This window comes from Brienomyrus brachyistius, chromosome 4 (genome assembly GCF_023856365.1).
Source record: "Brienomyrus brachyistius isolate T26 chromosome 4, BBRACH_0.4, whole genome shotgun sequence".
Classification (NCBI taxonomy): Eukaryota; Metazoa; Chordata; class Actinopteri; order Osteoglossiformes; family Mormyridae; genus Brienomyrus; species Brienomyrus brachyistius.
The window spans coordinates 3,752,025-3,777,031 of record NC_064536.1 but is presented as its reverse complement, the minus strand read 5'-3'; the positions used below and the strand labels follow the sequence as shown (position 1 = coordinate 3,777,031).

The following is a 25,007-nucleotide window of genomic DNA, read 5'->3' as shown; positions in this document are numbered from 1 at the left end:
CCTTTCACTGTGAAGCTCCTGCACTTTTCTGTGAACTTCCTGGATCTGTCGGTTCCTCTCCTCAATCTCCTCCTTCAGCTCCTTCACCTGAGTCTTGTACAAAGTCTGCAAGAAGAGTCAGGGTCACACTGGGGATGGCCAGCGTTATTCCCTGCAGGCTTCTTCACACCAAGGGTCAATTAGTGAACTGCATAAGTTAACCCTCAGCCATCCAAGTCCCCGACTTAGAGCAGCACACAAGGACAATAGCAGCATCAAGATAGGGTTCAGCCCTGGGAAAAAATGGTTCAGCGCTTACAAATCCCTGAAATGTCTATTCCTGCAGAACCTCAGAATATGGGCACCACATGACAGCAAGATTTTTCGCCAAATTATTAAAACTATAAGCTCTGCCACTATAAATGCAGCACTGGGACTATAATTTGACAACTACAGCACAGATCAGCATTTTCCCCTCGAGAATGAGCTGTATGAAATCAAAGTGTCTAATAGCAGTACATCAACAGCTGAAAGCTTGAATCTGGCCAGAGCCAAAATCAAACCCAGGCCTGCTGTAAACGGCTGGTCTGGTTGATTCAAAACATGATCAGCGAAGTACACTGACAATAAACACAGCTAACATCGTTTAAATGATTAAGGAAAGAAATCCGAAATGAATCTTCAGCAGAACCAACTGCTCAGTTGTTTTAAACATCCACACAATGCAAGAAGCTAAAGAGAAGGATAAATGTTTGCTGCACGGCAAATATCTCACACACACACACACACACACACACACACACACACACACACACACACACACACACACACACACACACACACACACACACACACACACACAGCTCACGGCGGCAGCCTGCACCATGGGGTAAGTATCAGAATGCAAACACTGCCCACAGACTGAGCAAGGCCCTTATGTGTTAGACTTTACAATCTAAACAGACCTGGAACACAACAGAGGATTCTGCTCACAAAAAAATAACACCACTTACATCACACCCGCTATAAAGACTAAATGACATGGTACGAAATAGCAGGGAAATGAGACGCATCAAATAATGCAACAGAAGACACTTCAATGCACACTGTGTGCAGGCTGCATTTTAACAAGGGCCAAAGCAAGTCCACTTCACACCACAACGCCGAGTATTCCGTCCCTTTGAATTCACGGTTCTTAACATTCAGTGATGACAACCCCAGAAAGCACCTGCGTAAACACAATCCATCGCACAGCTAATAGGAGCAGTCACTCACACAGAGCAGCTCATGAACATACAGTACTATGCAAAAGTCTTAGGCAGCTAAAACAAAATTATGTTTAAATAACTGTCATGTTGGTGTAAAACTATGCTGTTACGCCTGGCAAAGTGTGTCAGCTTAGCCATTTCAAACCCTCTGCTAAAATAACCCTGTTATTTCCAGTAACCATACAACACACCCGTGGAATTTTTGACCTGACCACTATCCCACCTCATATCTATTCAATATCTCGTTCACTTTTTAAACTAATCAAGTTAAGAGAGCTGGTGGTGAAATTTAATAAATACATAGCATGGTTCGGGTGCCACTGAGGAGAAGTTTGGGAACTGAAGTGGTGATCATCTAGCCATCCAAGTAGATATCAGTAACTTTTTGGAGAACAGAAGACATTTTTTCTAGTTTTTATTGTGTTACTCGTAATTTTTATATGTTCTTATGTTAAATTATATTTTTCCGTTCTAAGAAAATGTGCATTTACTACCCAGATAAATAGATGTAAACATTTCTTTTGAGTGCCTAAGACTTTTCCATAGTACTGTATAAAATCAATCGGATCAGATCGGCCATTTTCATCGCATTAAGGTCCAATTCGTATACCCAGCAGAGGTGGAGTGTTCAGGTCCAGAGAGTAAAAATCCACACAATGTGCTTCGGTATAAGAGTTTAGGTCCGAAACGTTTAAATGCAGACCGAGATTTTGTTTCAACCAACCAGCTGACGTTGACTCTATACTCAACTGGTTGGTTGAAACAAAATCTTGGCCTGATATGGAAGCACATTGTAACAAGTTCCTGAACAGGTTTCATATACAACCACACATAACCATGCCAGTTCATAGGACAACCACACATAACCATGCCAATTCATAGGACAACCATTTCCGCTGCTCTTTCAAAGCCCAAAGCCTGGAAGGTGACGCCATTTAGAAAGGATGAACGTCTGGAACTCACAGAGAAATACTGTTCGGCCTCCAACTGGTCCTGCAGCTCTCTCATCTGTCCCTCGTTGCCTCTGTATTGCCTGGAAGAGATGGAGGGATGAGCCTAGCGCCTGAAGTCGATTTCAGCATGTGTGTAACGTGGCGACAATGTGAGAACAGAACAACCGAGCGGCTAGCCGTTGCATCACTGCACGCGCTCACGACAAATGATGTGGTTTTACATTAAATTACCGCCCTTCGGGGGTTGAAGTACAATCAAAGCCGTTCCAGCAGACGTCCATCAGGCTAAACGTGTGGCATTACGTCGGCTTGGGTTACCGCGCTCGCCGAGCAGCAATAAAACGGTATTGTTAAAAGGCGCAATTCCAGATACCTTTGTGCGGAAGTATAGCTTAACTTTAAAGCTAAAGTAACTCAATGCTGTGACCTTCGGCAGATTTCACACCAGCAGAGCTGGGAGGTGAAGCAAAGGGTAGCCATTAATCCCAAGCCGTAAACACTGGCGGCGCTCGAGCGGTAAGCTGAGGCTGGAAAGGCTGCGGGAAGGGTTGCAAAGAGCACCCGCTGTAAGCCAGAGAGGTCTTAGCTCAAATATAACTCAGAGCTGGACACAAATGCAACAATCCTCCAGAGCCCCCGGGTTTACACTACAGTAATGGAATTATAATCACCGAATTAGGTCTCTAATAAAGCCCTACATCCTGCGATAGGAACTACCAGAATGAGTAACGTGGCCAAGAGGTCACGGAGATTAGCAAGTTCTCTTTGTTCCTGCCCAAATTAATTTACACCTTAAGCGCACAATGCAGTTTCCAGCCTTTTTTCCAAAAAGGATCAGGGATAAGTCCCACAGACCCGGAGAAGCCTCGCACCCACTGCTGGAGAACAGCACCCCGGCAGGATTGACCTGAACCGGAAGCTGAAGACGCCCTAGCGGAGGCTGGACCTAGAGGTCGCAGAGCGTGCGGCTTTCCGCCCGGCGTCGCGTGCCACTCACTTGGTGAGCTGGGCCAGCTGGAACTCCAGGGAGCGCTTGCTTTCCAGAGCTGCGTTGATCTCCTGCTTGAGCTGCTTCTCAGAGCCCATGAGCCGGTCGGCCTCCACGTTCCGTGACTTTAGTTCACTCTGAACCTGCACCCTCTTGCTGGCCTCCTGCTCGAACTGCAGCCGCAGGCTCTTAATCTGCGCGGAAAGAGGAGCGCATGCATGCATCCATAGAAACCAATGAGTGACCACCATCACACACACTCCGCGGCACCAACCTCATCTTCTAATCGCTCCTTCTGCTTCATCAGCTGCTCAATCTTCTGCACGGACTGTTTGAGGTCGAACTCCATCATGGAGCACTGCTTCTCCACCTCCACCACCCGGCTCTCTGCTCGCATGCGGGCCACAGTCTCCTCCGATACCTTCTGCTCCACAACTGCGGAGCCCAACGAGAGAGAGATTGTGACTTGGCTTGTTGAGGGAGCATCCAAAGTTATCTGGAAACAAGCCAACCCAGACAGACATCCAGGCAAGCAAGATGACAAAGCCCGCCCTAAGGGTGCACCTACCGTGCATGGCTGCAGACTTGGCCTCCTCGATAGACTCGTACTTGTCCGCAAGCTGGCCCCGTGTCATGCGGTGTTCAGTGATCTCCTGGTCCAGCCGTTGCTGCAGGGTCTTGAGCTTGTAGTTCAGGTCAATCTCCAGGCTGTTCTTCTCCTGCAATGGGTGCAAGGCTCGTCAGAAACACTCCAGACCCGCTGGACTCCGGCAAGTTGCACACGGCAAGCTTTTAAGCACAAACCTTCTCCAGGCTGTTACTGCGCTCCTGGGCCAGCTTCCGCTCCCCTTCCATCTTGGACAGGTTGCTTTTCAGGCTCCGGATCTCCTCCTGCAGGCTTGCAGTGCGTGCTGGGATACAGGAATTCGGAGACGAGATTTATTCAAGAATCGTTTTAGTGTCAAAATCGTGGAATCAAAAATCAGAGGACTCATACATGCTGACAAAATGGCTAGAGGGAGCCTATATGGAGGTAGATGCTGGTTGAGTTTGCACCCGGAGGTTTCAATTGTAAAATCCAGCAAGTCGTCCCCCGTCCAGCTGCACTGCAGCCTTACCTTGGAGTTCACGGATCTCCTCTGAGCCCTGGCTGTAGTTCCTCTTCTCCGAGTCCAGGGCAGCTTGCAGCTGAAGCAGCTCCTTCTCCAACTGCAACTTGACGTCGTCGGCCAAGCGGCTCTTCTCCAGCAGCTCGCGGTTATGGTTCTCCAGCTGGTTCATGGACTTGCCCATCTCCGTGTGGTTCTTCCGCAGGCGGGCCGCCGTGTCCGACTCCACCCGGAGCAGGTCATTGGCCTCCTCGAGCTGTCAGGCAAGACTCGGGGACGTGAGATAGCTTGACGAAGGATGTGTCAACGTCGTCTACTGCTCTTTCTTGGGAACGATAGCGTCACTTATTTAGTTCGAGCATTCAGAAAAGGCTTGAATCATGTCAGTTCACCAGAATTACCATAAATTAAGATTCCTCCTATTTCTGGGGTAGCCAATCTTATCCGCAAAGGGCCGGTGTGTTTGCAGGTTTTTGCAATAACCTTTAGGTCGGCTGTTCAAACCCAGGTGTGAGGACTCCTCACCCAATCAGTCCTCTAATTAGTAATCTAATTAGGGAGTTGTAGTGAAAATGCACATACACAGCAGCCTGTTCTGGATAAGACTGACCACCCCAGTCACGTTTGGCATGTGGGTCAGCCGGGTGCAACACGACATACGCGAGCCAACAAAGGTACAGGCTGCCATAAACATTATGCCCCCCAATCTTACAAAACAACAATCCCGCTACATTACAGAAACACTATGTTTAAAAAACCACTTCTAACACACAGGGCACACCCTAACATGCAGGATCCGCATTGGACATTGGGGTAATGAGGGAGGGGGGCTCCCATGAGACTGACTTGTTTCTGCAGCTGTGAGATCTTGTCGTTGGAAGCCTGGGAGTTTTGACTGAAGATCCTCAGGTCCTCCAGCTGCTCCTTCAAAGTTGACACTGGAGGGGGACGATGGGGGGAAAAAAAGGTTCAGAGCCGCGGTCCATCCCATCAATCCCCAGGATGCCCTGCTGCCCCCCCCCCCACACACATAGCTCAGCCACTTGCTCACAGCTCCACCCCCTCCTCCAGGCCTTCCGACCCCGCTGAAACTTATCCAGCGTCACAGGCGGCTGCTATGGTTCACTTTATAACGCCCGGCACACGAACGTGACCCTTGTGCCTGCCACTTTAACGGCTCGGTACACAGGGTCCACTTAGGGCGCCGCACTAAGGAAAGCAGGCAGCTAACGGGCTTCAGGAGAACTGGGTCACGGCGGGAGGTCAGCGGGGGTCACCACACATCTGAAGGAGCCGCTGCTCAAGCCAGATGACGGCTCTGCTCGGCATTAACAGTCTGTTAACCCCAACGTGCCTTTATGGTGCAGGTGAAAAGTGCACACGCAGCTGTGAAAAGCCGCAGAGCCCATCTGTAAGTGTGCGCGCCCATATAAGCAGGCCTAACTCGCACGCAAGACTACTCTATTTCACAGAAACCACTGTAGATGAATCAAGTACTTTAAGGAAATAAGTGATTTAACTCAATTTCATTAACCAGAGGCCTGTATTACGAACCGGGGTTACTGGCTTATCGGGGAAACTTGTCGGATTTAAGGTAGTCTAGGCAAAATGTAAGTGAACGAATATGAAGTCCATTTAAACTGTGCTACCTTAAATCCGACAAGTTACCCCAATAAGCCAATAACCCCGCTTCGTAGTACAGGCCACTGAACTTACGCGCCAGAGTTCATCTTGACAGGGACACCTATAAATAAAGAGCATAAAGCCAAAAAGCACAGCATAAACACACACGCTTCTAGAGGTCACAGAAACGTTCACAGGAAGAGCTGGACCAGCCGTGTCCTCCAGCGATGCTCTCTGATGTCCTCACCCTCATTCTCCAAGTTACGCCTCTTCTCAGCCTCCTGTTCAGCCTTCTTCTGGCTCTCGGTCGCCCGGTGCTGGGTCTTGATCTTGTCCTTCTCCAGCAAGGACACTGAGGACTCTGCGCTCTTCCTCAGGTTCGTCTGGCGGAGGGGGACGGAGAGGCATACCCACGTACTTCAGCACACGGGCATCGCACGGCTTATTGCTGATCAGCCAATGTGGGGGTGGGGCTAGCCTGGGTGATTGGATCTTAGCCTTCAGCATCCGGATATGAGGCTCTGCTACTGAACTCAACTCAATAGCAGCTGTCAAGGAGTCTGCATGCATTTGAAACACACTCATCTCACTCTGAATTGAAGTTAAACAAAAAGGGCTACCTAACGTGAAAGGCGATGTAAATGATCATTAGATGGTTAGGCCCTTCTCATTTCACATCACTTAAACCATTTACCAGACATCCAAGCAATCATGCCAATGGCTGCATGGAGTACGGGGAAGCCAGAACTCACACTAAGGTTTGCATTAAAACAAAAAAAAACAAAAAAAAAAAAAAAAACACACCCAGACACAAACAGCTGCACTGCCAACTGCTGGTTGTTAAAACCATCCATCTACTACTCATGACTTGGATCAAAATCACTTACCTCCTCATCCAGGTCCTTCAGGATCTTGTCTAGCTTTGTGCAGGAGGCCCTGGAGAGCAGGCAGGCAGGCAGACAGACAGAGAGACAAACAGACAGAGACAAACAGACAGGCACACACAAGGGGTAGCGGTTAATCGCTTGTCAGAGCATGACACGGATAAATGTCACAAACTGGTGTCAGGATCTCGCGCTGACTGCTTTTTTTAGAGGCCATGACGCTTTTTACGGGACGCTGGGGACACGTGCATGCTGACGCCCATGAAAGATGCTGAAATGCGAGTAAACGTGGTGAGGCCCGAGGTCACGGGGCGACCTCTTGGGTTGTATTTCCACTAATGTGTGTAATTTGGCATCGCCGCGGTCGTGGACTCTGACGTGACGTGACCTGGCGGTAGCGAAGCATCACTAGACAGGCTGGGAGCCCAAACGGACCACAGCCGCCGGGCCACGGCTCTGCGCGGGAAGCAGAAGAGAAAGGAGGCCACCTGTGCTTCTGCTCCATCTCGTCCTTCTGCTGCATCTCGCTGTGGAGCTGCTCCTCTAGCTGATGAACCCTCTTCTGCAGGTTCTCAAGCTGCGAGAAAACAACAGGGCATCATGTCTCCAGGGTGCTCACCGTGCTTCTAAATAAAACCGTGGATTTTGCCAGAATTCCGATTGACTTGTTTGTTACAACTTGGCTCCATATCGTCAAGTTGCGTTAATGCGGCCAGCCAACGGAAGCTTATAGACAGGCGTGCCGCTACACCACCTCAGTGGAAACTCTACTTACGTGGTTCTTCTCCTCCTTGCTGGAGCTACTACACTTGTCGCTCGTCTTGGAGCTGGAGGTCCGGGATAACCTGTGCCAGGGAGACCTGCCAGTTACCTCCAGCACCATTCAAGACGCCCCAAGAGCTCACGGAAGCAAAGCACGCTCAGACCAGTATGGGATCTAGCATGAGGGACTCACTGATGGCTGCTGTAGTAGGTAAAGCCCACGAAGGGGAGCTGATTGCCCACAAACGCCTTTGGTACTGGGAACGTTTCCTCTTCACCTCGGTCCTCCTCGATGTCGTCAAAATTGCTGGTGTCGATGTCGCTGCTCAGTTCCGGGACCACGGGGGCGGCAGCTGGTGAAAGATTTGCACATTCCAGAAAATGCAGACCTTATGAGCTATTAGGTCTTTTTTTTTAGCTTATTAGCTAATGTAGCCATTAGCTTACACATCCATGCACGCAAAGTCCCACCCCAGCTATTCACACTGGAGGTGACGCTCACCAGACCCGTGACTGCCTTTGGCCCCGTGGGATTTTTAATGAACCAGAAGACAACATCAAAGACCACAAATTCACACTTGAAACGTGAGTGTGTGGGAGTATATGGCAAAAACACTAAGATCTTTAGTAGTTTTTAGCCCGCCCTGGACATCTGACATGATAAAACTGAGGCCTTTGGCCAGTTTGACGGCCTGCTTATTATTTGAATAGCTCAATGCTTCAATCATCACCTGTTTGTAATTCAACTTCAACTTTCAAAACCAATACCATTCCGTCATTTGTTCATGTAAAGTAAATGAGAAGAACTAAATGAGAGTAAAGCGTTCCTGAAGACTAGCGCTCCCCACACTCACTCTCCCGGATGTTCTCCCACGTCCACTGGTCGTTCTTGAAGAATGGGTGCCGCTTGATCTCGTCCACGCCATTGCGGCCCAGTCGGACCTCCCTGCAAAGGTAGGGCTGAGGATTAGCGACTGTCTGTCGCCATGGCAGCTCTGACGGGTCACCACGCCTTCTGCTGATCACACGCGTCTATGAGCTGAGCTCAGGGTCAAGGGGACTTCACTGTGGACTCCACAAGGACCGTTCAGAATTTTTTTTTTTTTGCAAAGCATGTGCCAAAAGGTACCAACAGGAGAGTGTAGATTTCTTGACATTTCAGAAATGTCGTTATTTCTTTCAAAAACTGTACCGACATTATCCACTGAAATGCAACAATTCCTCAATGACTTGACTAAAACTATGGTCAATTTCACACTCAATTCTCTCATAAGACTATAAGACATCCACTAAACTAGGCTGGAGATGAACGAGCCGTTTGCTCATCAGGCAAGGGGGGGGGGGGGGGGGGGGGTGCGGTGGTCTCTCAACAGCCATCGCAAAAACCGTCTCTCTTTGAAGTCAAAATAAACATATTCCAATTAACCTGACTTTTCAGCTTTTACCCGTGAGCACCTATTGGCAAGGAACATAATCGGCTGCAGAAATCCAGGTGCCTCAAACACCATCAGGGCCGTGGCCCATGAACGGAATCCAAGACATCGTGAAGATTGACTTTTGATAGTTTCAGGGTTCAGGGAAAACGAGTCTGGATGGGTGACAGAAGGGGGGACCAGCGGTGGCCCTCTAAGGCTCCCGGCTCACGCACTCACCGGTCCGTGAGGAAGGCGCAGATCAAGTTCTTGGCGTCTTTCGAGATCTCGCTGTCTTCCGGGAAGACCAGGGCATTCTTGTGATTCATGATCTTGCTGTAGGTGCCCACCAGTGAGTCGGCATAGAAGGGCGTATCTCCTGCAGAGGAAGTGGAGGACGAATGAGACTGCAGCCCACCAAAACAAAAAAAAAGTGTTTTTTTGAAGTGTGTTGAGGAGTGAGGGTAACATGAACGCTACCAGCCTATTGGGGAGGGGGCAATGACTTCTAATGTAGGGCCAAGTTTTAAGGAAGATAAACAAAAAGGTCAAAATAAATCTGCCAGCACATTCAGAGAATCCCCCATTGAGGATGCTGTAAGGGGAAACAAAAAGAAAAGCTGGAAGTGAAGGAAAATTATTTTTCATTTTAATTGAAAGGACCCCTCACCGCTCTGCAGCTGACATCATTACGAGCTACAGAGCATTAGCTACAAAGTAACGAGTCCAGCGTGGACTCTGCCAACCTCACATCGCACACACCTATCTACACCCAATACCTGTCACAAAGTAAGAGCGAGGATGTGGTCATTTCAGACTCACCCACGAGCATTTCGTACAAGAAGACTCCGACGGACCACCAGTCACACTCCCTCCCATAGTAGCCGTCTCCCCCTTGCGATTTCAGAACCTCGGGGGAGATGTAGTCAGGAGTCCCCACCGCCGTGTCGCATCGCACCATCCCGTCCTGCCATGCGAAACGGCACTTCAGCACCATTTGCCGCCGCATCGACATTCAGGCGACGCGGCACAACCATCAAGCGTCACTAAGCAGGACTTCTGAATACCTTATTCATCTTCATGCAGGTCCCAAAGTCGGCCAGTTTCAGGTGACCCGATTTGTCCAGCAACATGTTATCTGGCTTCACATCCCTGCAAGACGTGGCATAAAATATGGATGAATAGGTATGAACACGACCTCCCAGCAAAGAAAAAAATATACACAAAAAAAAAAAAAATACAAGGCGAGAGATGTGGGTACTCAGGCCCTAGGCGGAGCAGATGATGGCTCCAAGACACGTTTATCGGACATGGCCGCACGTGGTGCTTTCAGCTGGGGCTGGAGGACGGGCTGTGTTATCGCCTGGCCAATTTTAAACCCCCTGTATAAAAACTCTTTCCTGCCGGAAGAGTGCCGGGTGCCAGGCGTCAAACTGAACGAGCACTTGACACGCAGATGCCTCCTTGTTTGTATAACCATGGCTACACCGGCTGGGCCACGGACAGATTACCATTCAGCCGTCTGCTGTTCACGAGGGACAGCAGATGTGGGGGGGGGGGGGGGGGGGGTTCATTTCTCGCATGCTTGGGTCTGAGACCTGAACGTGGGCTTGTGACCAGGCCTGCGGGGGCAGCTTCCCGTTCTTTACGGCTCAGGAAAGAACGGGATGAGGTACCTGTGGATGAAGCCCATGGAGTGGATGCCGTCCAGGGCCAGCACCACCTCGGCGGTGTAGAAGCGAGCCCATTTCTCGGGCACGTCGTAGTTGCTCATCAGGTTGACCAGGTCACCACCAGGCATGTACTCCATCACCATGTACAGGTACCGGTCGTCCTGGAACGCGTAGAAGAGCTGGGGGAGGGGGGGGGGGGGGCAATACACTCACGTTAGGGCCATTACCTTCATGCTAGGTAAACCTGAGCTTGATACACACACGGACTCCCTGGCAGCCTGACGATTAAGTTCACGAGCTACAAAGGCAATAACACGTGTGGCTTCGAGAAGCAAGAGGAATGAGCAGATTGAGACCCTAAAGTGCCTAAATCATGTGCGACTAGGGTATCCCCCCTCTTCGAGCTAAGACCCAAGGAAACGGGAGACCTTTCTGCAACGGTGAACCCGTCTCGTAATACTACACGCTGAAAACATTCCGTATCCTCCATTCGTCAATCAATGCAGCCACTGACGAACGAGTATTACATTATGGAGGGAATGTTTTGAAGCCTCGACTTGGACAAATAAGAAATCACAGAGCTAACAAAAGGTGTCTTTGCTGCTTGAATGGCAAGAGAGAGAAAGGTGCGGTCGACACCGAGCCGAACGTCGAGTACTGTACCTGTACCACCCAGCCGCTGTTGGCGAAGGCCATGATGTCCCTCTCCTCCCAGAAGAAAGCAGAGTCCGACCTTTTGATCATCTCAAATTTACTGAGAAGCTTCATGGCGTAAACCTTCCTTGTGGCTTTGTGTCGCACCTGGGAAGCGTGTGGCATGGTGAAGAGACGCCCACTTAGTACGGGAGAACCTTCCCATGATGAAAGCCATTTCATTAGAGGCAGAAACGTGTGGGAGGGTCACGATATAACGTCAACCAAAGGGCTACATGGGCCGTCAACCAGAAGACTTGCTTTCATGGAAGTTCATCATAGATGTAAACCAGGACTCCCCATTCCAGTCCTGGAGGGCCAGTCTGTAACACATTTTGCAGTTTTCCCTGCTCAAACACACCTTATTCAGCTCACCAGCCAATTGCCAGGTTTAGTAGGTGTGTTTCAGCAAGGAAATATGTAAAGTGTGACACAAACTAGTTCTCCTGGATCGGAACTGGGGAGCCCTGATCTAAACCTTTCTGCATCAGACCAAAAGTAATTAAAAAATTGTTATAAACAGTCTCGGGAGTACTTTTGCACCATTATGATGAGTACGAGTACTGTAAGAGCACATCCATCTTTATACTCTCGCTGTGTGGAGGGTATCGATTGAAACAGTTTAAAGGACACTTGAGACACTGTGTGGCGGGGGTGGGGGGTTAGTCTTACCAGCTGCACCTCCCCGAAGGCCCCCCTGCCAATGACTTTGACCACCTCATAGTCCTCTGCCTTCATGCGAAGATCTCTGATCTTGCTGATTTTGTTTTTGTCTGGGAGGGAAGATGGAGCAAGGTGAGAATACAGCACAACAGCCAGGGTAAACTGACAATACTCCCGCCTCAGACCCATCAGGCCCTGGATGACACAAATACACTGAGAGTTGGGGGGGGGGGGGGGGGGGGGGGGAGGTGCCGATAAATGGATCCAGACTTCTTTGTACACTCAGTGTCCACTATCAGATACATGTATCCGGCTTTCCCACTGCCAGCAAGAACCCAAGCCAAACCGGAGCCGAACCACGAAAAGATCGTTTTCCATTGTAAATTGAGAGCCGTGCCTGTGCTGAAATGGCTCCGCTTACAAGAAGGGCCAAAAGCGTGACTAAACCAAGCTGCTTGCATCACCATCTGATTGGTCAAAATGCACGGCTAGCCAATACCAGGCAGCATCCACTTTCACTTCCAAAACTGCTTCAAAGGGTGATGGGTTGTGCGTTCGCCCAGAGCAGTCATCTTTGCACTTGTGACCTTCCTGTTGGCTTTAATGACTCTGCCCATTCACCTCTAACCTCTTGCCACAAAAATGCCTGACCGAATTTATTATTTTTTTAAAACAGGACCATTTCTCATCTCTAGACAATGTAGTGAGGGGGGGGGAAACAGGACGGTGGCAGTTTTGGAGATGCTGGACCCACCATGTCTGGCCCCGACAGTCATATCAGAATCATCTTAGATCACAGGTTTTATATATAATCACATTAATAAGCAGGATACCTAATGAAATGGCCAGCGATTCTACTTTAACAGTCAGTAAACACAGCTGTAATGAACTACAAACTCCTTATCAATAAGAAACCTAAATTGCCTAAATTCAGCTAAATACAAAAAATATACATCACAAAGCATCAGAAAGCAATAGCTGAGACTCAAAAAAAATATATACTGCTAAGGGAACTGCAGGGGACACTTTATTAAGCGACCTCCGAGTCCACAAAGGATTTGTGAAGGGTGGCAGCTGAAACAGAAGCTTGTCTCGGTTATTAGGAGGCTGATAGTGAAGCGCGAGACCTGCCCAGCCCAGCATGGTTCCACAAAAACAAGGCCAAAGTCGCAGGGATATTTATTTATACATGCATGAATCCACCCGAGTTCCTGCCAGTCACACCATGTAGTTTGGGGGGGCTGGATACTTTGCTCCTTAGGGAGGCTCTCTTTATCCAAGAGCAGAGTCTCCAAGGGGCCCGGGGCCGTCACACACTGCACAGCTACTGAAGGGCACAGGCCTTATCTGCGCCCATCGGGAGCACCGATACCACTCAGCCAAATTTGGTCATAGCTGAAAAAGGGAGATTGCTTGCAATTCACATGGGTCACAACTGGCAAAAAAGTGCTTGGAAAAACGGGCCATCCAAGTTGAATTGATCTAAAAATACAACAGAGAGCTATTAAAGAAAGAAGAGTGAAAATAAAAGGAACTAAAAGTTCAGGAAAAGCAAGGCTGAGCGTTTGTGTCCCATAAGTGAAAATACTTTAAGGGCAGTGAAAACAAAACGCAATAAGGCTTAAAGGACTTCGATCATTTTAAAAATCACTGAAATAGATACATTAAGACAGAAATACTCCATACATCGAGGGGGACACTCACACCGGCTCAATCCACTACAACACAAGCATTTCCTTTCGTATCACTGCTTAGCATTTCCAGGCCATGAACAGAACTTCAGTCTTTCAGGATGCCAAGTGAGCATTGCTGTCCAGAGACGATCCATCATATTCTGGGACAATCGGGGGTATTATGAAGAGTCTTTGCGGGTTTGAGGGGTACTAGGAGGTTGGAGACCAACACCAAATTGCTTTAGGCTTTGGGCAGAACGAGATGGCAGCCTCTCTCCGGTGGCAGTGGGAGCTGTGGGGAGCTGTGTGCTGTACTTTTTACTGCAGCAGTAAGAGGATATATTACTGTCAAAAGTTGTGGTCCATAAAAGCCAGTGTGATCTTTGTGGAGTGCGGATTCCCTATTGTCTTGATATTGAATCAGTGGCCCAAACAGTCTACGTGTCTTTAGGCATTGTCTCACGCAACCATTCTTTTTTTTGTTGTTTTGAGAGGGGGGGGGGATTCACACCCATTACTTACATCTGCTCAGGAAGTTGTCAATGCTCTTGTTCTTCCTTAAGGCCGGGAAGTCCAGGTCATAGACCAGAGCATCCAGCCCATCCTGCAGAGAGAGGGCACACTTGTTTCAGATACATGACCATGACAGCTTATATGCTTCATTTAAAACTCAGCGGCAACCATACACACTAAAAACAAAAAATACTTGAGCAGTCTAGAAATCTGCAGGGTCGCAACAGTCTTTGCGCTTCACGTTCTGGAATATTCTCGACGGTAAAACTCAGAATCAGCAGCATTCAAAAGCCGTGCCTTTCATTTGGAAGCCTGCGAATGTGAAGAGTGCTGGGCTCCAGCCAAGAGCAGGGTTAATAAGCTGGACGGGGAAATATCACTGTGCTCACAGCTGGCATATAGAATCCTATTTCCACTAATTGTTGGAGTTCCTCTGACAGGGGAATAGCACAAAAGTGATTTATACAGGCTAAAACACCCTACACCACTAGCCGCACACCTGATAAGGCGTTACAGGATGTGACTACACTACCATTTCTTCGGCTCACTGACTAGCTGTATTTAGGGGACCGACTGAAGCACTTAAGTCACTCTTAACATGCAGTGCATTGAATAGTGGGTCATCCACAGAAAAAGCAGGGTGTCGAAAATCCCTCCTGAGGTCCTGAGCTTCACCAGCAATGAGGCCAGGCTAGCAGGTAGGGGGGCAGCCGGCAAAAGTATGCAGTAACGGTGGGTGCTGATGGGGCTGTAATGTGCCTGTGAGCAGGACAGGCCTGAGGTATCGCCAGCAAAAGTGCATTGTGGGGAATGGGCCTACCATATTTATACACCCAGTGAACAAAATGGGTTTCCGTCAGCGACAGTTCCCTGGTTCCCTGGGCTGAGAAATGTAAATGTAAGAGTGTCATTGCAATTCATGACACCGGAATCATGCACCTATTGACGTCACAACGTTCTCCAGGTAATTGCGATGGTAAGACAAATGTAACAGGGAAAAACAGCCGTGGACCGTTAACCAGTACCCAGTGACTGATTAGTCTGCAGCGGGGTGGTAGCCTTAAGGACAAGGTACACAGCTATACCTGTGGCCTGTGACAGCAACCAATACCTAACCTGGCAGGCCAGGAGTCAAGTTCACCAAAACCAACAGATGTGTAAAAAAAATTAAAAAAAAAAAGTCAAAAATGGGCCCCTCACTCTTCAATAATAACGTCTCTGCCCAAACACGGTCTTCTTAGAAGAAGATAGTGTGGCCTCAGTCAGCTAGCTGGGGTCAGGGAAGAGAAGAAAAAGCTCCGATGTCCAAAAAGGGACATTATATAACATGAGTCCCACTGGCCAAGGCAATTAGTCACTGTGACAAGGAAGCACAACCTCTCAAGCTGTTGTAGCAACCATGTTTGGTAACCAGATGAGGAGTGAGGAGCACAGGCCTGTGAAAATGCGAGCAGAGGGCGGCTGCTGACTAAATAAATATGCACAGTGGTTGGAACAAAAACAAGCACCGCAGGCAAGTTCTGCGACCGTAGCTGTGTCACGTAATAGTATGCATTCCTATGCAGGGTATATGGAGCAAAGCATTGGACACGCTAAGCTGCCGCGAGTGTACACCTAACATGCCCCAGGGAAACACCAGCCAAAGACAACAGCAGCACAAGAATGAGCCCATAGAAGCTGGACAGCAGCCATGTTTGTGCTGGAGACGGAGCTGCATTGCTTAAACGCCGGGACAAAAAGAGGAAGAGAAGCACACTGAAGTGCTACTCTTAGGCTTTTCGGTCCCCTGCAACTTCAAGCAAGCCAACAGGCGCGCAGGCTTATCAGTTAAATGTTCAGCGACCTAAAACTTATTTTTGGTCATTTATCAGCCAGAATTTGGCTTCCACCGATGTTTGTTAACCTTCGAGGCATACATGCGTTTAACATATTTTAGCACATTTAAGAAACTGCATCTAATGCTCCTAACAGCAGCGTGAGCCCAGGTGAAAGAGCAGACCAAGAAATTCAGGGTGCTTCAGGAAGAGTATCCCATCAGGCCTGGACCTCACATGGCAGTTACAACCATGATCGTGGGTGAAACCCCGGCCGATGGAATAGGCGAGTGAAACTGGGAAGGAGAATGGCTGCAGCAAGCAAAGGAGGTGGGACAGGGCCAGAACCTACAATAGAAGTCAATCATCTCATTTTATTTATATCTGCTGATTAATCACGTAACAGCATACAACACTGCAGATTCTTAATATATATATATATATTTTTTTTTTTTTAAGCTTTATTGCACAATCAAAACCCATTTTCCCAGAAATACTTATCCAGTGTAGGATGACAACAATCCTGTCCCAGGAAACAGTACTTGCATTAGACTGGGAAACCGCAATTAAGTCAAACAGGAGTATAGAATACATGGCAACTCCACACAAACGGGCTGGGACAAGAACTGAACCAGCAACCCCGGGGCACCAGGCCACAGCACTTACTACTGACAGTGTACAAAAGCACCAACCTTCAGCGCCGCCACGCTACAACCAACGAATACTACATTACCCAGCTGCCTCAGCAGCTTCAGTTTTTCTGCCTTAAGTCGGCAATCTATGATCGCCTATGATCTATGATGGGTTTTGGCCACTGACTCTAGTTCCCAAGACCCAGTTGTTCACCTTCCTGTTCTTTAAACAAACCGAGACAATTCACAGCACACTGAGGACAAGTGACACTGACCAAAGGACCGAGTGTCAAGCCAGTAAACTTTTAAAATGTCACGATGAGGTTTACATCCGCTGGCATGGTAGCTGATCTTTCAAAAGGAAATGAGATACCCCCCTCCCCTTTCGAGCCGCTGGACTGTAGCAGTACCATCTAGATCTGACCTAAACCAGGTGTCTAACATGAAGGTGTATGCCAGCAGCACACGAGAGGGAAACATGCACTGACTGAAAACCGAGGAAGCTTTCAGGAGACACCTTTGCCAGTAGGGCTGGGTTAAAAAAAATTAAAAAAAAAAGGATTTTCTGATTCAAATCCATCTCCATTTGCATAATCTGATACAGATTCATAAGATTCCAAGATCGATTTTTTAGTACTTTCCCTTTACCATATGGCCTTTTCCCGTGAATGTGTGGGGTTTTACCCCGTTAGTCTCGCGTTGCCAGCTCATGCAACAAGATATAGCAAACAAACACAGATTTACAAAAGAAAATAAAATAAAACAGCAGACGCTACTCCAATGAAGGTACCGTCAAGCCTAATGGCAGATGTTAGGATGCATTTTGGACTTCAGAAATACGAAAGCAGTGAAGAGTAGTGAAGATGAAATACCACCAATCTCCGAAAACATCATCCAGATGCATAGTCTGCAAAAATATCCAATCTGACATTTGACCATTTTAAATAAGTTAATTTATGCAGCAGCTATAGGGTCAATTCTTAATGCACACACTTTTATTATTTTCTATATATTTATTATATAATAAGACTTAATATTTAATAATGAACCAGGTTAGAAGGTTCCTTGTATAATCTACAGCATTAGTTCTCCAAGAATTTCCAATCCAAGCAAACTGATACTGTAATGGAAATATCCCGAAGTGAATCAATACAGAATCGAATCAAATCACTGAAATCACTGAATCAGGACCTTGAATTGGAGTGAATCGATTCAAGCAATCACTGGCAATACCCACCCCTATTTGACAGGCTGGGCAAAAATGTGTGTTTATACCTAAAATGAACACTGCAATGGCTGTACCTAGAAACAGAAAGGTTCTTTAATTTTTTTCTGGAAAAGTGCCTCTCCCACTTCAGACCTGAAGACATCCAAATATCCTACTCCCATAAGAACTGTATAGTCACACACACACATACTTGGAGGAGTAAAAAATAAATTAATGCCTGTAGGTCTCAATGATCCCTTAGAAGCTGAATATTTTTAAACAATTCTGGCAAAATACTGCTATGAAAATGTACCTGAAATCATTGCAGTCCAACTGTTTGTTTTGAAATGTATTTAGGAGATGGAGAGCTAGCACTGACCCCACCCCTGCCCCAAGATGCATTTCTGGTCCAGAAAAGTCTTCCCAGTAGCTTGAGGTTAGAGACAAACATACCGAAGGCATTCACCCTCCTGGAATCCAAAGCCGTAAAATATGAATGAAAAAGGTCCATGCTTGCACACAGAAACACACAATGAACCTGCTGAGCCAGCACCCTCAGGAGAACAGCCTGTAGAGCCAGCCAAGCACAGGGGCCACTCCGGTGGATGATAAACATCTCCGCACAGGGGTTTTGCCACCTGTGCCACTGTGCCGTGCTCCTGGACAGGCTTGCCCACTCTGATTCTGAACAGCCAGGGAAACACACAGAGAGGCTTAGAAGAGGCGGAGTCAGTGCAGGGCAGCAGGCTGGACAATAGTGCCAAACGGGCTGGGAGAGACAAGCCAGTGCCGGCCAGCCAGCAAGCAGATGGAGAGGGGCAGATGAGCATCCAGCTCAGAGCTGCGCTTCTGAAAGGGTGTTTGCGTAACTTCCTGCTGCTGAGCGCCCAGCACGGCCGTGACTGCATTCCTCAGCAGGACGGCACACGTCAGAGAGCTATTTTAAGTATGCGGCCAAACAAGTTCCCAACGAAACGGTACGAGGAGGGTGATGGGGGGAGTCAGAGAGCCACCTCTGTTTTCAATTATGCGTCCTGCATTCTGGCTTAAGTGTGGGGAAAGGGCCTCCGGAAAACGGCAAGTTTCAGAAACGGGAGAGCTCTCTCAAGCAGGACCGGGCGGCCCAGTCCCAATGCCAGTGCTGAATAATGCCACCCCCCCGCCCATTTTCACAGCTGCCAGCCAAGACCTCCCCCCCGGCCCCTTGTCCCAGCTGCAGCACTTCACAGTGGAAGCCAATGCCAGCTGTCACGGGGTCAAAACCAATTCTTGAGGTTGGGGGGGCAGGGGTCAAAGGTCAAACTTGAGTCTGTTTAGTGTTAAGCTTGCCTCCAATAAAAAGCACGGCAAATTACTCAGAAAGTGAACTTCTTAATCTGGCACTTTTCACTTATCTTCAGACACTGGCCAGTCAGGTTTGTTTGTTTTCGTTTTTTAAACACCAGCTAACTGTCAGCAAGTTCTTTGTGCTGGAAGGTGCCGATATGACAAGCAAATTATATTCGTCGATGGAGTTGCTGAACTCAATTTCGCACCAACTGAAACAAGCAGCAGTTCTAGTTTCGGGGTTCGGGCCCGCCTCAATGATGCTGTTGGTGGTGAGACGCAGACCGCCGCATCCCAGAAGCGGCGGGCACAGCCGCCCCAGGGAGCGGCCCAGCTCGTTGCCGGATTTGTACGCCAATTCGCCTCACTCGAGTCTGGGCCTCACCCCTTCTGACACAGCGTGGGCAGACAAAGGGCTCCACTGTGAGAGCCTGACACACTCCCCCCTCCTCCTCCTAGGGCTAACAGTACCAGCATGCTCTGCAGAAAATCAACTCAAATCCGCTCTGCAATGTCGCTTGGTAAGTAAAACAATTGCCAGTTTAACTTTTTTTTCCCCCATGTACAAAAATGGAATCTAATATCCCAATGACTCTAGGGAGCACACAGCGCAGGAAAGCAATTTACAGAACAATCTAGGACAAATAAAGATCGCTCTATGCTTATTAAAATGAACTCGTGTTTATTCATGTAAAGTGCCCGCATCAGATTCCCTGGGAAAAAGGCATTTCCTGTATTATTCAGAAGAGCTGCATAAATTAAAATGTCATACTGTTCAGACCTAAATTACATCGATTCTTCAAGCAAGCATAAACAAACGGGGGAAAAAAAAGCTAGTCAAAACACTCAGAGTCCATGTTCTCGAAGGCTGAGAGACACTTGGTCGGAAATGGTCATGAAGCTGTACAACAGTTGGGGGAGGGGAAACTCAAAGCCACATTCCTTTGCTTATTAGGCTTACTGATTCTCATAAATCCCGATGCTTGGTAAAGCATTAGTCCCTTCAGGTATTTAAATGTGTTATCTGACATTTTAAATTTGTGGGCAGTACTCCCTTCCCAGATTTTACTAATTTTACATAATTTAATAACCTCAAGAAGACACATTTACAATAAAATGGAGTTAGTAAAAAAAAAATACTTTAGTTATGACCTTTACAAAAGGTCCCAAGAACACGCTTACAGTTTGGGAACGTGAGAGAAAGCATGAACCACAAAGTAAACCCCCTCTAACCAATACCAGTCGTTTGAGATGCACCCGGCCCGCTGCAGGACAGAAGCAGTCAGGTGCTGAAACAGGAGACAAGGGGGAGGTAGCCAGCACATTTCCACAGGCCTCCCTCCGTACTCAGCAGGACTGTCCCATCGCCAGATTGGCTCATTCCTCCCTGCTGGAGGGTGATTCGGGCACCCAATAATAATAATTGATACTTTATTCATCCCTCTGTGGGGAAATTGTCTTTACGCCTCCCTCAGCTTGCTCCATGTAGAGTAAGCTGTCCGCGAAGGGCTGCCACCTGCAATGGCGCCCAGGGAGCTGGGGGTTACCGGCCTTGCTCAAGGACCCACAGACATGCTGTGGCTGGGTTTGAACCTGTGACCTGCTGCTTACAGGCACACAGGCTTAGCCCACTGCACCACACGCTGTCCCCTTGGCTTGTCCCCTTGACAATGGTATCCCGCCCACAAGGCAGATTACTCATCTTAGGGAATGGCCTGTTTTTCGCCCAGTCTAGTATCAACCAGATGCTCTCAAATTGCTTTTCAATTAAAATAGTCAGCTATTCCTTGACGACAGAAACGGTTTCACCAACTAACCCTATTCCTGGACTAGCTTTAAAATTCAATTTAGCAGGTTTAAAAAGACAGACATGAAGCAATTGAGAAACTGGGCCGGCCAGCTAGCAGAAAATCTCTGTCAGTGATTAGTCTGGAAAAGGCAGAAGGCATTTATTGTCTATCTAATCCACTTGCAGATTTACCACCGGAAATCCTCTGTGTGGTTGGTCTGATGTCTGCAGCTAAGACAGAGACACTCTTTCCCACTTTTATGAAAGACCCCTGATGACGGATTTATCTCCATTCAGCCGGGGGTGGTAATTAGATCATAAACAGAAAAACTACTGACAGACGCATACTGAAAGTAAGAAAGCATGCTCTAGTATCTTGATTTAGGTGACAAAGCATAGCAGTACTAATTATTCTTAAATTTAGCGGCAAACACCTATTGAACATTCAGGTCTGTGCATGCCAGAGAGGAAGAAAATACAGTAAAGCAACAAAATAGGGGTGGAAATGAACTGCTGCAATAAAATTAGCACAACTGTAAACCCATAAAACAAGCAAACATACATTTGCATTCTAAATTATATTTGGTATTCTTTAGAGTATTACTTTATTAATGTGTTTTACTTACCCTACTTGTTACAGCTTGCTTACATCCTGTTTAAATATCACAGTATGTGTATTACAACAAATCATCAGTATCCTCTTAATGTGTCTATCACTTTAGACACAATGAACCACTATATGCATAAGACTAACATAATGAAGGTGGTGATGTACAACGTGGCAGGTAGGACCAGAAGAATGGTCAGTGCTTCCAAGTAGGCAGTGCACAAACTAGTCCACTTTATGGCTCTTTGATGATGCTTTGAGCTTGATGTTGACTAGTTACTCATCACGATTATGATGCTAACGATAGAGCTGCCACAGAGAATACCAGTTATGCGGAAATGAGGGGACGAGAGATCAATGTAGGAGCAAACATTTGAGTAAATGGAGTTATTTTTGAACCTCAGTTACATTTAATGCATGAATGGATACCTTTTTCCTTACGCCTCCATATTTCTGCATCAGAAAATTTTATCAATAACCAATATACCTTTGTTTAATATCGCCAGGGCCCTTTTTATTCCGCAGAAAACGAAAGATAAATCTGTTTGCCAGATGTAATAATGAATAAATGTATCGTATAAATAAAAGGCTGTGTTCTATTTTGATCGCGGTTGATCCCCCCCCTCCAATAACTAGCAATTATCAAAATGACTTGTTTATCCTCCATAATTTTGGGTGGTGGTTTCAAATGAAAATATGTGCATATTTACTGTAAAGGTCACAGTTCTTGATGTGAGGTGGGAAAGCAGCACAACAAAGTGGCCAGGAGTTACAAAAGTTCCCGGTAGAGAGGGCCCAGTTACTCAGTTCCTGAACTTTGGCAAGAAAGCACCTTACAACAGCGAAGAGCAGGTTTATAGGCTGGATATTTCATGTGATTTATTTTCCTCCCCGTGTTTTATACCTGCAATTCACTCTTTCTTCTTTCACACTTAAATGGAAGTGGTAGCATACAAGTGCTATTGCTGCATAAATTTTTGCTACCGAGTTGCAACCTGTTGTTTCTACTTCTGTTCCATATAAAAAATAAGTGTATGAGCTGTATTAACAGCATATGCACTGAATTTTGCAAATACAGACTTCACTCTTCTGGTGTTTTATTACAACATCAGCAATAGTTAACACTGACTCAATTTTTAACTGTTGACAAAAAAAAAACTACTTCCAACCTCTTACCCCTACCCCCCACTGACCCCCCACTACCAGCAACTAATCCACCTGGGCTCCTCCAGAATAAAACAGAAAAATGATGTACTTTAACAGATTATCAACATTTAAACAAAGAAGATGCACAGTAATTTTACTCTTAAGGTAGGCTCCTAATGGCACCTTCGCAACTGTTTTCAAGATGGTGGCCTCAGCCTTCATTACAGGCGGAACGTCACCAGAGACACTAGCCTACAGCAGACCTGGATTATCTAAAGCTTTAGATGACAGACCTCCTGCAGTCTGGAACCCATGAAATGGGGCCTAATCTCTCAAGACGTCCTGTCCCCATAAAATGTTACTTATGGGGGCAAGTCTGACAATCAGATTAAACAAAGAGTGCGCAGGATAAAAATAGCACAAAGTTTACTCAACAAAAGGGTGCAGGAAAACACATTTAGGCACCATGCTGTAAAGTTCAACCACTTGGGCTGTTGCATTCTGGTTGAAAGTCCCAAGCGGGATGCCAGCGAACCGCACAGATCCAAGAAAATGGGTTCCATTTGCAAGGCAATGTCAAAAGGCCTCCCAAAGGAAAACAAAGGTTGCCTCATACTGGCCTTTGATCCCCTCTTTGCTGACACATTGACAGAGAGAGCTGAGAAAACGCCCACGATTAATAAGGAGAAAGAAAGAAGAAAAAAAAAACGAACAGAGCATGATGGAGTTAATTGTGCGGCAAATCTCCATATAAGGAGGTGCGGGTGGTTACAGGCTGGATTCAGTGAGCTGCACTTTGGGTCAGGCCCTTCTCCTGGGCTAAACTCAGCACAACTCTCTCCCCAAGACCTGCCAGGCAAGATCCACATGTGATATTTCAACACAGCACAAAGAATGACCGCCCACTGAACATAATGTGCAGACGGAGGTGGCCAAGCAAGAGAGTTGCATTCACTTCAAGGTGCACTTTGATTCAGCATTAAAGTATTCCTTGCATGCTGAAAGTTAAAGCACTAAAGCCAACTGAATACAAATGGACGGTGTCCCTGGCGTAATGACAAACATGTTGGAGAGCCGCATAATCCTGTCAGTCCACACTCTTAATTAAGTATCGAGTGTTAATGGTTTACACCTTCCCTCGTAGCAACGCGATTCTCAGAACTTCATCTGAAGCAGGTGCTTCAGTGAATGGGAAGATTAAGCTGATATAAAAAGAATATACAGCTGTCCACAAAACTGGAGACAGGGAAATCAATACCAAAATCCTGCCCATTGATTTTAAGACGATGTTTTGGCAGTGTTTGTACTCTTTTAAATTTGACGGGGGAAAAAAAAACTATAGAGTTTAAACTGAAAAATTATGAAAATCTAGCATTTAAAAGGGACAGAAAGAAAGAAAAAACTTTAAACACTGTGTCCCAGTACGACTTGTGAGGTTCAGTTCCTCAGACTGAGTTACTTTTTCCAGAGATGCAGCACAAATGTCAAAATGTGGCCACATTCTCGTCAGCCCACACAAGCACTGACTTTCCACATACTATTCTGTATAAGTCCATCCATCCATCTATCCATCCATCTTTTAGCCACCAATCCTGGTCAAAGTCACAGGAACATTCAAACAAATTTACATTGACAACTTACATGCTGTACTTATGGGCAATGCACGGATTACACTTTTAAAAGAAAAGCGGGAGACAACACGATGACATGATAAAACTCAAACGACGGCCAATTTGACCAGCTCAGGTCCTGCAGAAAGTCCTCTATCAGCAAAGAGCTCCATAAGGATCCACATCACATCAGATGGACAAAGCTTCAAGATTCCACATGGAAAAAGCAGAACTTTTGGACAACCCTTTAAATGCCATCAAATGCAAGGCTCCTAGAAAGGCATCAACCTCACCTTCCACCCAAAAGAGAAAGTTAAGATAAGTCTTTAAGAAGGAAATCACACAAAATCTTAAGCCCATTTAAACCACAATTCAACTAAACACCTGACCTGATGAATTCCCTTTCACTTTTATAAGTACCCGGTACTGTGCACAGTCCTTCATTTAAATCTTAATTAAAAATCTTAATTCTTTTTAATTAACTTTCATAGTTTTGGAAGCCATTCGAAGCCAACATACAACCAAGTGATTTTGCATCAAATGACCAATAACCACTGTCCCTCAGAAACAACCTCAATATAGCCTGAATAAGCTTCAGAAATTAAGTGAACAAAAACGATTGTAAAATTGAAACTGACTAAGCAAGATAAATAAAAATAAAAGCCAAACAACTGAATCAATCA

General features: G+C 46.9%; 1 protein-coding gene across 3 annotated transcripts in view; it reads right to left on the bottom strand.

Moving 5' to 3' along the window:
• rock1 (Rho-associated, coiled-coil containing protein kinase 1) overlaps positions 1-25,007 on the bottom strand; it is a 41,663-nt gene that overhangs the window by 9,881 nt on the left and 6,775 nt on the right. For all 3 annotated transcript variants that reach the window (XR_007397677.1, XM_049011950.1, XM_049011951.1), the window contains exons 2-22: positions 14,203-14,284; positions 12,017-12,117; positions 11,315-11,452; positions 10,655-10,830; positions 10,046-10,130; positions 9,801-9,945; positions 9,219-9,357; positions 8,421-8,512; positions 7,760-7,919; positions 7,580-7,649; positions 7,293-7,381; positions 6,808-6,856; positions 6,168-6,303; positions 5,144-5,235; positions 4,307-4,553; positions 3,993-4,099; positions 3,757-3,907; positions 3,463-3,623; positions 3,198-3,382; positions 2,211-2,280; positions 2-105 (exon numbers count right to left, since the gene is read on the bottom strand). Coding sequence is in view for 2 of the 3 variants with exons in the window: in XM_049011950.1 (XP_048867907.1) it covers positions 2-105; positions 2,211-2,280; positions 3,198-3,382; positions 3,463-3,623; positions 3,757-3,907; positions 3,993-4,099; positions 4,307-4,553; positions 5,144-5,235; positions 6,168-6,303; positions 6,808-6,856; positions 7,293-7,381; positions 7,580-7,649; positions 7,760-7,919; positions 8,421-8,512; positions 9,219-9,357; positions 9,801-9,945; positions 10,046-10,130; positions 10,655-10,830; positions 11,315-11,452; positions 12,017-12,117; positions 14,203-14,284 (2,579 nt within the window). In the remaining variant the exon portion in view is untranslated. The remainder of the gene's footprint in view (position 1; positions 106-2,210; positions 2,281-3,197; positions 3,383-3,462; positions 3,624-3,756; positions 3,908-3,992; positions 4,100-4,306; positions 4,554-5,143; positions 5,236-6,167; positions 6,304-6,807; positions 6,857-7,292; positions 7,382-7,579; positions 7,650-7,759; positions 7,920-8,420; positions 8,513-9,218; positions 9,358-9,800; positions 9,946-10,045; positions 10,131-10,654; positions 10,831-11,314; positions 11,453-12,016; positions 12,118-14,202; positions 14,285-25,007) is intronic.